This window comes from Notolepis coatsorum, assembly GCF_963971535.1.
Source record: "Notolepis coatsorum genome assembly, chromosome: 13".
NCBI classification, from domain to species: Eukaryota; Metazoa; Chordata; class Actinopteri; order Aulopiformes; family Paralepididae; genus Notolepis; species Notolepis coatsorum.
Genome location: NC_140177.1, coordinates 65,524,095 through 65,539,985, shown reverse-complemented (window position 1 = coordinate 65,539,985; position 15,891 = coordinate 65,524,095). Strand labels below are relative to the sequence as shown.

Genomic DNA, 15,891 nt, shown 5'->3' with positions numbered 1-15,891 from the left:
CGTAGCGTTAGTTAGCTCATAGCTATCGTGTACCACTAGCGTTACGGCGGGCTCGAGCACCCTACGGCTGCCGCCGTTGTCGCGTCCATGGGCTCCCCGGCAGGGTACCCGTGGGGACGGGGGTGTACAGAGAGGAGAGAACCATTTTGTGTCGGGCGTTCATGCCGGCCAGCGAGCCGGACGTCGGGATATGTTGTTAGCACAATAGCTACCAAGCTAAGCTATGTTAGCTTATAACGGTGTACACAATATGTACAACGACACAATGATTTACATTATTACAAATATGGTAACGTGGTTGTGGCTTTTACAAATAGTGGTTAGCTTTAGAGATGGATGGCTATGATCACGGAGCAATAGTGTTGTTAGGTGAAACAGATACATTTTCATTCGGCTAGTAGTAGCAAGGCTCTCAGTGCCTGCCACTAGCTGTGTGTGACTCTCAGCGCCCCCTGGTGAGCCCCCTGGTGTCCTGCACCTGTTGTGACGACATCATTTCGATTACACACGCACGTTATGAACCATTGATTAAAATATCCATGTGCGTGGTGATTGTGTTGGGCAGACAAAATGTTTGATAAAAACGCTAAAACTGGGTCAATTTCAATACTTTTTTTTTCCTTCTTCATGAAAGTCACCGTTGGCCTAGTCCACATTGTTTATTGAACAAAAATACAACATGAAGGTTGGCCTTTAACTAACGTTACAATGTACAGTCGCGCGAAATAACGTTATGAATGCCCGAAAGCCAGGGGCGTAACTTAGGCCGGGGACATCGGAAAGTGTCCCCCGCATGTTTTCAGAATGCAGTTATTGTACCCCCCACGTTTTACCGTCCAAAGAGATAATACAAATACATGGATAATAAACGGACGACCGCGGCGACCGCGCGGCCAGCACTAGGACCACACACAGAAAATTGCTGATTGTCTCTGAGCTGAGTCTGACTACCTGTCCTATTATTATGCAAAGAGCAGTAGATGGGGGTCGCATTCTTGCCCTGCACGGGCCAAGTACCCACTCGCTAAAGTACTCGTCTTTGCATAATAATAGCTTGGGTCGTCAGCCGAGCCGAGGTGTGTGTTAAAATACGTCATCACATACGGTATAAAGAGAGATAAGATAAGACATTCGACAGTGCTATGTCCGACTCCTACCTGCGTGCATGCAACAACGAGATGGCACCGTCGCCCAAGAGGAGAAAGCTACTTCTTCAAAGCAAACTAAGTTTTGCTACGCTGTCGCCTAGAGCTAAACCAGCAGCAGTGACGACACCACCACGAAACAGGAAGGCAACGGCAAGTAACAGCATTTTAGCAGATTTTCTTTTTTTAATATAGGCCTAATGTATTTGTCCAGATTGACTAAGCTATAGCTATTTGCCTGTTTGTTTCTCTTGAAAATAATCGTGGTTCATAAGACATGACAAATGCGTGTTTACAGAGTCCATCAGCAAGACATAATCATTTGCAAGATTTGCAAACAAGATACAAACTCATTGCAATCATCCTGACTAATAATGATTAATTGAAAATGGGGGACCCTGATGTAAACAAGACTAAAGTCTTTCTCTGGTCTGCATCCCCTTAACAATTGTGTGTATTGAGCTGTACTGTATTGTACCCATTCTGCAATCTGTTAATACAATTTCCAATCAATCAATCAATAATGGGAATGGAACACTGGTGCATTAATGTTTTATTAATGTACGCTGTCCCCCTTGATCAGATTATTCTGCAGGTGGATGCAAATACTGAGCCATATCAGCCCAATCCAAAAGAAATACCAGGTCAAAAACTGGCAAACAAAACGCTACGTTTCCAAGAGAAATGGTTTAAAGCATTTTCTTGGATTCACTACAGTCATACACACAGTGGAGTCCTGTGCTTTTATTGTGCAAAAGCATTTCAACGTGAGAAGTCTACCCTGGCGAAATACACTGATCCAGCATTTGTTTCTGCTGGATTCAGAAACTGGAAAAAGGCTGTGGAGAGATTTACAGATCATACAAACAGCAAGTCTCATAAGCTTGCAGTTATTACACATTGTCAGAAACCCAATCCTATTAATGCTCAGCTTTCTAGTGCGTTGGCAGCATCACAGCAAAAAGCCATGTCATGCTTGAAGAAGATCATGAGCAGTGTGCAATTCCTGGGCAGACAAGGTCTGGCTCTCAGAGGCCATGAATCAGATCAAGGAAATCTGTCTCAGTTACTCAGGATGAGATCAGATGATGACTCCAAGTTGTTCGAGTGGCTTAATTCACGTGCTCAAGATTACACAAGCCCCAAAATCCAAAATGAAATGTTGAACATAATGGCAAAATCCATCATTAGAAATATAGCCACTGAAATCAGATCACAACCACAGTTGCAATACTCCATCATTATTGATGGAACACAGGACATCACTGGGACCGAACAGGAATCAATCTGTCTTCGCTATGTTGACCACAACCTTATTCCCCATGAAGAATTTGTTGGTTTATATGAAGTGTCGCTCACAACTGGACAAAACCTAGCAAATGTAGCCAAAGATGTGCTGCTTCATCTCGGTTTGTCTCTTGATGGGCTCCGGGGACAGACATATGATGGAGCAGCAAACATGTCCGGAAAATATTCTGGTGCACAAGCCTATATTTCACAAGCACAGCCACTGGCTCTGTACGTACACTGTGGTCCTCACTGTGTTAATTTGATAACACAGGCAACTTGCACAGCTTCATCTGTAGTCCGTGATGCTCTGCAATGGGTCCATGAATTGGGGCGTCTGTTTGGACTTTCAGGCAAGTTCAAGAACATCTTCAGCAACATTGCCACATCTTCACATGGATCCTTCACTACACTGAAGCCGATGTGTCCTACACGGTGGACTGTGCGAGTCGCAGCAGTGCATGCAGTCCTCAATCAGTATGCGGCAGTGTTACTCAGCTTGGAAGAGATGGCTTCAACTGGCTCTGAATCAGCTACAAAGGCAAATGGTCTGCTTGACAGATTCCAGAAAGGAAACACAGTTCTGGGACTCCATCTTGCTTTGGAGGTTCTTGAGGCAATGGAATGCCTCAACAAATCCTTGCAAAGGCAAACCACCACAATCACAGGGATGCAGGCTGCAGTAGAGTGTGTCAAGACAGCTCTCCACAAGAAACGAACAGAGGAAAGATTCCAACAGGTATATGTCACAAATATAACAGTACTATATATGTATGTCCCTATCCTATGTCATAAATGTCATTAAGAATTGAAAATCCTGACTAATAATGATGAATTGAAAATGGGGGACCCTGATGTAAACAAGACTAAAGTCTTTCTCTGGTCTGCATCCCCTTAACAATTGTGTGTATTGAGCTGTACTGTATTGTACCCATTCTGCAATCTGTTAAATAAAGTTTTCATTCATTCACAGATATTTGACAACACCGCAAAGCTGGTCACCTCACTAAACATCGATCCGATGGAAATGCCTCGTATCCGCAACCCTCCAAAACGTCTAACTGGTGACGCTGCAGCACATGTCCCAGCAACTTCTGTGGACTTCTTCAGAGGGGAGTTCTTCAAAATACTGGACACAGCAGATCTGCAATTCCGAGAGCGGTTTAATCAAAGAAGCTTTGAAGTGCTTCAGAAGTTGGAGGGTGTGCTTATTAGGGGAGAAAGTGATGACATTGTGGACAAGTATCCAGAGATGAACAGGAGGATGCTGGATGTTCAGCTAGCCATGTTCAAAGCAACTAACACCTATGCATCAAGCACAGAAGCTGCAGACATCCTGAGAGGCATGTTGCCTGAAGTCAGAGGTCTTTTTGATCAGGTGGAGGTCCTTGTGAGGCTGTTGCTGGTTGTTCCCACATCCTCTGCTGAAGCTGAGAGGAGTTTCAGCGGACTCCGGAGGTTGAAGACCTGGCTTCGCAACTCCATGAAGCAGAAAAGGTTGAACAGTGTGGCAGTTTGTCATATACATCAAGAAAGAGTTGATGCCTTTGACATGAGAGAACTCTGTGAGGAATTCATCTCTGCCCATGATCGGAGACAACATGTCTTTGGAAGCATTGGATGAGTTTAAATGTGAAAATGTCCATTTAAATAATGGAGAAGTCACTTTAAAGGAATGAGGTATATAAAAAGTCACTTTAAGGAAAGAACAGATGTGGCTCTTGTATAATATAGTTTAGATACATTAAGTATAATAATGACAGAGTTAAAATTGTATAGTAGTCTACATAGGAACCAGTGCCCTCTCAGGTATTTTAGTATTGTATTATTGCACAATCGATGCAGGCATGACCATAAGGGTTAGAGTTTTATTAAACAGGTTTGTTATATAACTTATGTACCAGTGCATAAGAGTGATTTATGTTAACGTTTTGTACCTGTAATTAAATTTGATTAAAAGTGATTGGTGATAGATAAAGGTGATAGATACATTAAGAGCTAAAATTGTATATTGTATAGTAGTGTTTCTCAGGAACTTAGCATGTCTTTTTTTTATCATGCATATCTTGTGTCTTACCTATTTAAAAAAATGTCTGCCTATTTTATTATTGTATTTTGCACAATCAATGCGGGCATGACCACTCTAGGTATTACTGTGTTCATAATTGCTAATTGAAGCACCATATAATAAATGTTCTTTCACCATAAACCTTTCAAATTTGTTTATTATTTGTCACAACAGAATACTTTGAAATGCTTGTTTCTGTATGAGCTCAGTGTGTCGTTTACATGGAGAAATGGCGCCACCGCCTGGGAAAATGCGGTATTGCACCCCTGGTATTTAAAAAAAATCTAGGTAGATCTATCCCCCCCCTGCGACGTCACTCACCACGCCCCCAAATCTGTCCCCCGCACACCTAGAGACAGAGTTACGTCACTGCCGAAAGCACATTATGTTACAGCATACAGTTGACAGCTGTTAAGTACAGTTGACAGCTGTGCTGTGTTAACGGCTGTGTTAACTAACGTTACAATGTACAGTCGCGCGAAATAACGTTATGAATGCCCGAAAGCACATTACGTTACAGCATACAGTTGACAGCTGTTAAGTACAGTTGACAGCTGTGCTGTGTTAACGGCTGTGTTAACTAACGTTACAATGTACAGTCGCGCGAAATAACGTTATGAATGCCCGAAAGCACATTACGTTACAGCGTACAGTTGACAGCTGTTAAGTACAGTTGACAGCTGGGCTGTGTTAACGTAAACGCCTGAAAGCACATAACAAATCGGGTCCTCGTTTGGATAAATATGTCTTCGTTTGGATAAATATGTATTCCATTTCCGCGTGTGAAATATCATAACAAATCGGGTAGGGATGTCCCGATCCGATCACGTGATCGGGATCGGCGCCGATCACGTGCTTTTCAGAGGATCGGGATCGGGAATTTTTTTTAATAAAAATCGGCAGTCATTTTTTTTAACAAACATGACCATGTTCATGTCTTAAACTCATACGGAGGCCTTAGTTTTGGTTTTAAATTACATATAATATATCATTAATGTATTTATTGTCACACAGAGCAGAATAATTGTCCACAACAAACACATCCCCTTTAATTTACACCGTTGCAACAAACACATTCCCTTTAATTTTAGACGCTCACATCACAACAACATGTTGCTCCCCGAAACATGGTTATCCACTGACTTGAGCAGCTGCTAGACTCGCTAGAGGTTTGTAACTAAGCATTTTAAAATAGAAAGTCAAGCCAGTCCAACAGCAATTGCAATGTTTGCAAGGAGGACATTTCGCGTGGAGGAAAAACTCATGAAGCAGCAGGAGGCGGAGTTTTCAGACTAACTTTTCAGATAACGGCAATTATTTGCTGTGTGACTGAGGATTATCGTCGGCGTTTCAGACCAGAATGGAGCTAATCATTACGTAAGTCGAACACTGAATGTATACTAATATGCAAACATATATTGAAACTTTTAATATTTCTCATATGAAGCACATATGAATGTAATAACAAGAGCCGCCGCGCTCGCGCCCCGGACTATAGGCAACAGAGGGGCTTCTTGCTCCGCAAGTTTCTGACACAAATGCGTCAAAATTGATTACTAATGTGAACGATCGGATCGGGAACGATCGGAATCGGTAGATATTTAAAATCACATGATCGGGATCGGATCGGGAGCAAAAAAAGGCAATCGGGACATCCCTAAAATCGGGTCCTCGTTTGGATAAATATGTATTCGTAAACAGCCGAAATGACATAACAAATCGGGTCCTCGTTTGGATAAATATGTATTCCATTTCCGCCTGTGGGGGAAAAAGAAAATGCGCATTGGGTGCGTTACCGGGGCCAATCAGGCGTATGCGGAAGGGCTCTTGGGCCGCCTTTAATATAGAGGCGTCCAGGGCAGTGGTTCTCAAAGTGGGGTGCGGGGAACCCCAGGGGTCATTGAGGGAGTTTCCAGGGGGTCCCCATCAAAACGGGTAATAGTTTAATTTCAGTGATATTTTTTTCGCTAATGTATTGCGAATGTATTAGAATGACAATTTTTTTATCACTGTAGACAGTTGTGGAATTCTGGAATAAATCGTGTTTAACTACTTATCAGATGGGGTTCCCTGAGACAAATCCTTATCTGGCTTAAACATCTAGCCCAGGGACTACAAGTGAAAACTAGCAACCCTGCTAATGTTGGCATATTTACAGTTTTTAATTTGTATTCATTTATAAATGTATAACTGTTGATTGATATGCACTGTCCCTAATCAAATAAACGGAGTAAACTAAACTAAATGTGGTCCCTGACCTATTACATGTCAATGTTGGGGGTCCTAGACATGAAAAAGTTTGAGAACCAATGGTCTAGGGGACTAACATGTTTTCCAAAAAGGACCCAAAGGTATGTCACAGAAAGATTAACCCCCTCCCCAATAAACAATTTGTATACAAAGTAACTAAACGATAATACCACGCCTAAGCATTAACAAAATGCTGCACAATGCAAGGTAGGATGAATATAATAATGTGGGCTAGCTTTTTGGGATTTTGCAGGATACGTTTGAAGGTTTACAGACTACTGTAGAGTTTACACAAGCTCTGTAAGGTAATACAGGGATGCCATGGACTCAGTAATGTTCTAGAGGGGTTATATATTATTAAAGGATCAATAGGCTGCTGCCGATCTTTGGCAACATTTAAAATTCCTTATTATATCTCAAAGGTAATCGATAGTACAAGAAATATGACGTCTGACTCTTTCCTTCATATTTGTTTTCTCCTCCTTCCTTCTCGTTTGCATCTTCATTTTTAATCACTTTTCGTCACTTTTCGGGTCCTTATTTCTCCGTTTTTCGCTCTTTTGACCAGGAGCCTCACCGCATGGCGCATGCGTGCTACTCTTCCGCTCTCATACCGCCCCCTATCGAAATATGTTTTCATTTCAGTGTCACAGTATGACATCGATCTCCAAAATAAGAAAAAAAAATAAAAATAAAATGTGGGGCCTCTAGTGACGAGGGGCCTCCAAAAAAATTCAAAATAAAAGTTAAAAAGAAATAAACAAATATTTGGGGCCTCTAGTGATATATATTTATATATTTATATATATAAAAAAAAAAAATTTGGAGGCCCCTCATCACTAGAGGCCCACGGGCCGCGGCCCGGACGGCCCGGTCGTTAATCCGGCCCTGGCCACACATCATGCACCGGGAGCATTTCACGCTTCTCAATCCGACCGTTATAACCGCCCCCCCTTGCCCGACAAAGAAAAATCTGACCAGAGACTTTTGATCGACGCACAGGCCAAGATATAATGTTTCAAAGGGTGCTCGCGGTTTCATTGCTGGGTTAAGTACTTCTATTCTATTCACATAATACGCTTACTTCATATATCTACTCCATTCACATATATGCCTACCACTTGTATCTATTGCTATGTCCGCCTACTACAATCTCATGAGCTGTCTAACGCCTGTCCCGTCTCCCTGTCCCCCTATGACTTGCTGTCCTGGAGTGTTGACCGGAGTGTTGGACGTCCCGTGATGAAGGCCGGGAGGTTGCGACCCCCTCTGCGTGCCCCCCTGTCTCCGGAGGTCTCGTAGTGGTGACCGGAGTGCCGGATGTCCCGCGATGATGTCGGGGAGTTCGCGACCCTCTCTGCGCCGCCCCCTATCTCCCTGTCTCCGGCTGTCCCTGAGCAATGACCGGAGTGTTGAATGTCCCGTGACTAAGACGGGGAGGACGTGACCCTCTTTGCGCCGCCCCTGTGCCTCAAATAGATCCGCTATCAACTCTATCTTTAATCTTTCAAAATGTTCAGTTGCTATCGCTATTAGCTCTATCTTTAATCTTTCAAAATGTACAGTTGCTATTGCATGCACTCATCTGTGTTTCACTACACACATGAGTGCATGCTTACCAACTGGCCGTCTGCAACACTACTATCACCAACATCTAAGAAGGGAGATCCCCCCTTGAATGGCCCTTCTAAGGTTTCTCTCCTCCACACTGCCTGTGGAGCTTTTTTCCCTATTGTTAGGTTTTAGTGAGTTTTTCCTTACCTTCGCGTGGGGTATGTCTGGGAGTGCTTGCATTCTTTCATTTATTTGCATTCATCTAAAAATGTTTGGACCTTATGGTGTTCTTGTTCTGTTCTTGACTTATTGTTATGTTTTCTTCTTGACGTGTTTAAAGAAGACCTGTACGGCCCATGGGGACATTAACGTGTGTTGTCGGGCCTTACAAATAAATTTGATTTGATTTGATTTGCTCGATACTGCCACCTAATGCGGCCGGTATTGCATTTTGGCATTCTCAGGATGATTCCCCATATTAACCCAGAGTCCGTGTGCCTGTAATGAATGGAAATATCGAATAAAAGAAATAACGATCGGGTCTGGTACTGAACGGTTGGCGAGTTAACCTGACTTTACTCGGCCTGGCGCTGATTGAGTTAAGCTGTAGGGGACAATTAGGGGACCCTGCTGTTTGCTGTTTTTATCATAAATCAATCAATACAGACCGTATTAATTAATGTTGTGTTTCCTTTTCAAATGTAGCCAATAGTAAATACCTTAACCCTATCAAAACAGCAGTCAATGTGTATATTTTCAGCACTACTTTTGTTTACAGATGTTTTTAAGATTTACCGAAAATAAGAATTTATCGGAAAATTGCTAATTCTATCTCTCTTTTATCGGAAAACCGTGAGGAAATGACAAAATCCAGATTTAACACTGCCATTAGAAAGAGGGGCTTTTCCCCTATCCACAGATGTATGATTTGGCCATAATAAGGTCAAGGTCAAGTTCGAGGTCAAATATAAAATTTATAATTAAAATGGATTATAATTTATTACTGTATCTACAAATCCTTCTGTTTAATCATCTTCCCTTTATTCATTTGCTTAGATTTTTTGTACACTTGATCTCGAGAAGGTGGTGAATGAGCTCAGTGAGCATAATCAGAAGAACCTCAATGTTATTCACCAAGCCTAGTGTAAAGGCCATATGAGTGTTTTGGTTATTATTATTATTATTATTGATTGGATTTAGATAAAGTCATTGAACTGTCGTATTTGGCATAATAGGGCATTCTGGAACCTAGAACCTTCTAGATCGTTGTGGTGATGTCATAATAGAATTTCTAGAACATAGAACGTTAGGTTATGGCTATAACCAAGTTCTGTTAGTTAGGGGCGACGCTTGGCATCACCTTACTGCACTATCTCGCGTACGTGCACGTACTGAATAAATTCCACAAATGTACCTCTAATACCAGTATTAGTCTGACCACACCCCTCATCAGCTTACCTTCATAAGCAGGTGTGTGGTCACCTGCTCTCCTCCTTCCCAAGCTTTCACCACAAGGTGAGGTCAAGGGCTGCAGCGGCCGTCTGATGCCAAGCGTCGCCCCTAACTAACAGAACTTGGTTATAGCCATAACCTAACGTTCTGTTTCGTTAAGGGGCTCAGCTTGGCATCACCTTACTGCACAAGGGAGGCCAAGCGGAGCCGCTGGCTGACAAATACACCCCGCTGACAGCCCCCCACAACCATCAGAACAGGGAGGGCCGAGCACCCCCGACCCCCCCTAATGGAGGGTAGCCCCCCTATTAGGGACTTCACGGGAAGGCGACGGACCCGACCGTGCGAAGAGGCACTCAAGCAACTCAACGCACAGGGTGAGCAGACCGTGGCTTGACCCCACGACTACACACACGCACAACCCGCATGCCACCCGGGAACGAACGGAGGAACAACCTCGTTACTGCCCCCAGAATCACGGGGTCAAGGGCAAACCCAACCCCGTGGCAAGGCCGTAGCAGCAGAGCGCGAAGGAAGACCCAGATCCACCAAAGGACTGGGCTCCCTGGAATGGGGGCCCGGAGAAGTCCACGATGCCAGCATCAAGACCCCACCAGGGGGGCACCTAGTGACCCCGCCCCCCACATCGCCAGCGTATCCGGACAAAAAGGGCCCCTCAGCCGACTGCGGACGAGGCAGGAGCCAGAAAGGACAGCTGAACAGCCGCCCCGGCGGAAGGGGCGTATGCTGGCGTTGTCGCATAACCAAGCTTTCAAACAGCACGTCAGAAGTGGGATCCGTAGACCACTCGACCCCTGACAGCTGCCCACAGAAAAGCCCATACGATCGGCAGACGTCATGAACGTGCAGGGGCACCCTCAACCGGAGAACCGGGAGTTGACACTGCAGCAACACACCAGAGAACCAACCACCCAGGCATCACCCCATGCAATGGTTGGTCCCATAACCCCTCAGGAAAGAACCCCGAAACACACCTGCGGCACCGCCGCAGCCCGCGTTCCGGTTCCCAACAGGGCTATCCCGGGCCTACGGGTCAACGAGCATCACCCCGGACCGGGCCCGGTGATACGGGGAGCACAGGATCCCAGAGGAGGTTAACCCCACCCAACAGGCTCCTCAGCGCCAAAACGCAAGAGAAGAGCGTAATATGGAAGACCAGCCCCAGCACCCCGCACTCGGTATTCCCAGGAGGTCACCCAACCAAGTACCAACCAAGACCAACCCGTACAGCGGCCGAGATCCGACGAGATCGGACGCGTACAGGTCGGCACGGCCGTAAGCCATTACGACAGTGCAGAATACAACGCACCCAACAAGGGTCCCATAACGCTCAACCCTGTGACACCCGGATCGACCTAGCATTTTTCCCCCTGAAAAAAAACCCCAAGTCCCTCAGGGTACCAGAACAGCAGATCTGCATCCCCAGCGGACAACGGGTGCACTGATCTGGACCAGCGCGACCAGAACCAGTCCCGTGCCCTAATCACGCCGACCTGCCAACCCCAGGAGAAGGGGCAGATATGCGCGTTTGATCCCAACATAAAAAAGAAGGCGCCACCCAGACGTGTCGGTATGAACCGCGTCCGGTGGCCCACCCCTAGGGCGTGAGACCCTTCCCCATATGTCCAGACCCATTCCGTCATCATCCCCTGACATGAACGGGAATCCATCGACAACACACAGGATGTCGGAAGAGGAAAAACCCCCATCCCAATTGCTCCATAAAAACGCTGTTTTACCCAAGCAAACGAGGCGCGCCAGTCAGCAAACGGCCCAAAGCACATCCTGAGCCAGCACTATGTGTGCGTTCTGACATACCCACATCAACAATAGGCCGTTTAGACCACCATATTGAATCCCCAAGACGCCCAGGGAACGACAAGAGGGGCGAGATGCAATCAACTCCATGAATGAATGAATGAAAATATTTACCCAACAGACTGCAGTACAGGAATACATACAAAAAGATAAGGGGAGGCAGACCTGAGAAAGACGTTAGTCTTGTTTCCATCAGGGACCCTCATTTCATATCCATCAAGACACATTCAACTCTTTATAAAATAAAGAAAAGGCATCACCCGTATGACCCAACTGCACAGCTGGGAGTAAAAACCCTGTTTTTCACATGATTTTAATCCAGTCACTCCTTTTAATCAGAGTGTAAGACCAGACTCCCCCAGAAAACACCTTCCCACATGAGACTACGGTCAAGAAAAAGATATGTAAACTGTGAGACACGTGACCAACAGACTCAAGTTTGACACATAAAACGGGCGCAGCAGGCCTGTAAGTCCTGCGCCCAACCTCGACATCTTTAAGACACCAGCTCATGGAAGGCGTCGCCATAGCAACAACGCTACAACGGGCGGGGAAACCCACCGGATCCTGTCATAACATGCCAAACACAGTCCCCCTTATGTCGGGGAACTTTTTTTATTAATTAAAAAGTGTAAGGCATAATATCACAGAGGGGCCGGGAAGGGTGTAGGGGAGGGGACACAAAGGGGAAAAAGTCACTCCTAACGGCGTCTGCCACCTCGCGCCGCTCGAGTCTTGCCACCCCGGGGAGCCCCGGAGGGACGGTAGGTTACAGTCTGCTGGACACGACGTTCCCTACCGTCTCCTCCGGTCTGGGATGGGCCGGCGGTGGCCGAAGCGCCGTTTCGTCCCCTGGCCCTCTTGGCAGGGCCAGCAGCGGCGGCGGAGGCAGTGGTAGCGGCGACGGAGACAGCTCGACGTCGCGGAAGCCTTCTGCCCCCACCGGCAAGGACGGGAGGCGGAAAATGGGGTTGAAGGACGGATCTCTCCTCTGCCATTTCTCTGCATGTTGAGGTCATCAATTGCAGGGCCTTCCCGAACAGGCCAGCGTCGGAGAGGGCGGCCGTCAGAAGAGGGGCTCTCTTCTTCTCTGGCACACGGGCCTGCTCCAGCCAAAGGTGACGCTGGCCCAGGGTGGCCAGGGCGCGCACTTTCCCCATGGCTATGGCCAGCACCTGGGAAAGGTGCAGAACAGCTCCCGCAGCCTGGGTGATCTGATCGCATTTTACCTCGTTCAGATCCGTGCCGCCCGTCATTATCCCCGATACAAATCTAGCCAGGTGGGCGATGTTAGACGCCGCAGCCAGCGACTGTGTACCAGCGATGAATGACTGGTCACCCCAATAAGCCAATCGCCTAGCCGACTTCCCCTGGAGGACCGGCTTGCATAGGGGTTCCCACACCATATCCGGACAGAGGAGCGCGGCCATCGGATTGTCAAGCCGAGGTACGCCCTCCCCCATACCTTTGACTAACCCCGACACCCGCGTAACTGGTACGTAGGCGGGAGTTAGTCCCATGATGTTGGACACCGCCTGACCCCGACGAACATAGGCCCCCATCGATGGGAAAAATGGGTAGACAACGTCCACCCCTCTCACTGGGGGACGCTGCCAGGGATGGCCTATGAGGTCATCAGGGACAGGTGCAGGCAATGGCAGCGGCAGCGGCACACCGTTTGCGGTGGCGGCTACCGCCATGAGCTCGGGAAACAAGGCCCGCAGTTCCCCCTGCGAACCCTCCTCCACCGACCCCGCATCCCTCGCATACAGCAGGCTGCGACTGGTCAAGGAGCCACAATCTGATGCGGCCGACAGTAGGGCATCCTGCTGATGAGGCCAAGGTGGTTCCTCGACATCCTCGAACAAGGCGCCCCATGGAGCCATTTCTCCCCCCTCCGGGGTCTCCGGAGGAGGGATACTCTCCTCCACGGGACCATCATACAAGAACCCGTCCGCCTCCTCCATGAAGTCTTCAGTTTCCATCAGAAATCCAGAGTCGGACGCGTCCTCGCTGGTCTCCAGCAATTCCCCAAACCCAGGCCGTTCGCGTCTGCACGCCACCATCTTGCGACGCGAGCGAGCAGACGCAAAAAGTTTTCGTCGCAAATCCTCCGGCTCCAAAACAATCCCCCGTTCATCAACGGCCGATTCCCCAGAACCAGAGGAACCAGAGTCGAGATCAGGCCATCGCCGGAGCGACGGCACCGAACCCTCGGCTCGTCGGTGAGGAAAACTATCCACCGGCAGTCTCCCGGGCTGGGTCGGCAACCACGAGAGTGGCAACAGCCCAGCACCGAGGCGCACGACGGAGGCGGGAATGGAGAACCGGTGGTGAAGAGTAGGTCTAGCGGGTCTACTCTCCGCGGAATACATTATGACCCAAACCTTTTCTTATACAACAAGTGAGAGAAGAAAAGGTTAAGCACAATGTAAACCAGTCACAACTCTTTTCAACTAACAAACACGTCAAGTGGGGTACTACCGAGGCACTTTCCTTGTGGTGAAAGCGAGAAGGAGGAGAGCAGGTGACCACACACCTGCTTATGAAGGTAAGCTGATGAGGGGTGTGGTCAGACTAATACTGGTATTAGAGGTACATTTGTGGAATTTATTCAGTATGTGCACGTACGCGAGATAGTGCAGTAAGGTGATGCCAAGCTGAGCCCCTTAACGAAACAGAACATTCTAGAACCACAGTATGACATCATGATAGAACGTTCTGGAACATTCGTGATGTCACTGTATGATGTCATAACCGAACCTTCTAGAACATTTGGGTCTCTATATATAGCCACGATTCTCTCTGTGTCAGTGGCATCTTCGACCAGACTGGACGGGACCAAAAGGATGGACTCAACAATGAACTGAAGCCAGAAGCCAGCAAGTCGATTTACGGCTGGACGGCTGGTACACTACGAAGGATTTTTCCTGTGTGGAGTCGGTGGTGAATTTGGAGACTGGGAAAATACAGTTTTCTTACCTTGTAGTAGCATGAGTGACAAGAATATTTAGGAAAGTAGATTTAGGACCACTTCTGTAAAGAAAGACTTTGCAAATAAACCATTTGAATATCTTTAATATACACGGAGCGGCTGTGGACATTGCTTTTCTTTATCAACGGACGTACTACTCACGAGTAAGTAATTTGACCAGTGGAGTGGAGCCCCGGCCCGCACACCTAGTAACAGACACAATATTTCGGACACTGGGAATACATACCCCCAGGTCCCTAGAATTTCCTAGATACCAAGAACATGCCAATTTACCTTGTAGAAGTGGAGCAATCTTCCCTTTACTTGGGCATGTACCTTTAGGCGGAATTTCTGATTAAGATACAAAATATGTTCCGTTTTAAGGGACAGCAAGGAAGGACTTTCAGGGTATAACAAAACACCCCATGATATTATTTTTAGAGAATGAAAGGAGACTGTCCTACTTACAGCTGGTATGCTGGGAGTTTCTAGAGAGGTGAGCATGCACCTCCTTCTGGAACCGCGACGGGAGGGTCATCCTCTTGTCTGGCCTGGACAGAGGAACAGAACAGAACAGGACAAAGAAAACAGTTGAGAAAAGAAAGAGAATTTTTTTTTTTTTTTTTAGCTTTTTCACTTTTTCTTCCATTCCCTAATTTTATCATTATGCCAATAGGGAGGTGTAGTCAGACTTCACTTCGGACTGTCCGCACGGTCCACCCGTATAGGGATTTATCATTGGGAAAATGGATTATCGGCTATTGTAATAATTATGCTTCATGAACATTGGCAAGCTTTCCATTTTTGCACAAAATGAGTTCCCTTCTAACATTATTGTTTAAGCATTTTTGGTTGAAATTAAATTTGACGTAATTATTTTACGATTAATTGTGAATATTTTCATGTTGAGCTATAGATTGTGGATGAATACGCCAATGTTCATGCTTTATTTGTTTTAAACGAGACGATTTAGAAATGGGCAATGGGGAAATACATTGCGATTTCAAGCGAGGTGGACCGGCCAGAAACAACAATGACGTAACCACTACACCTCCCTATTCCCTCCTGGTCGTTGCGCTGCCCTACTCTCAGTTTGGGGAGGGTGTAGACTAGGGCTGTCTTAAATACTTTGAAGCTTTGAAGTGCTGTACAAGTCCCACAACATTTATTACATTATTAATTATTATTTTTATTTTTATTTCGAAGCTTCGAATTAAAATCGAATCTCGGCCCGAAGTTAAGGTCAGCCCTAGTGTAGACTACCACATGCTGCCCTACTGTCGGTCTGGGGAGGATGTAGACTACCACATGCTGCCCTACCG

The 15,891-nt window shown here is 46.5% G+C and overlaps 1 protein-coding gene across 1 annotated transcript in view; it reads right to left on the bottom strand.

The window, feature by feature from the left end:
• Positions 1–15,891, bottom strand: part of tdrd7b (tudor domain containing 7 b) — a 200,815-nt gene that overhangs the window by 87,497 nt on the left and 97,427 nt on the right. The window contains 1 exon segment of the mRNA XM_084327314.1: positions 15,038–15,120. Coding sequence (XP_084183440.1) covers positions 15,038–15,120 — 83 coding nt within the window.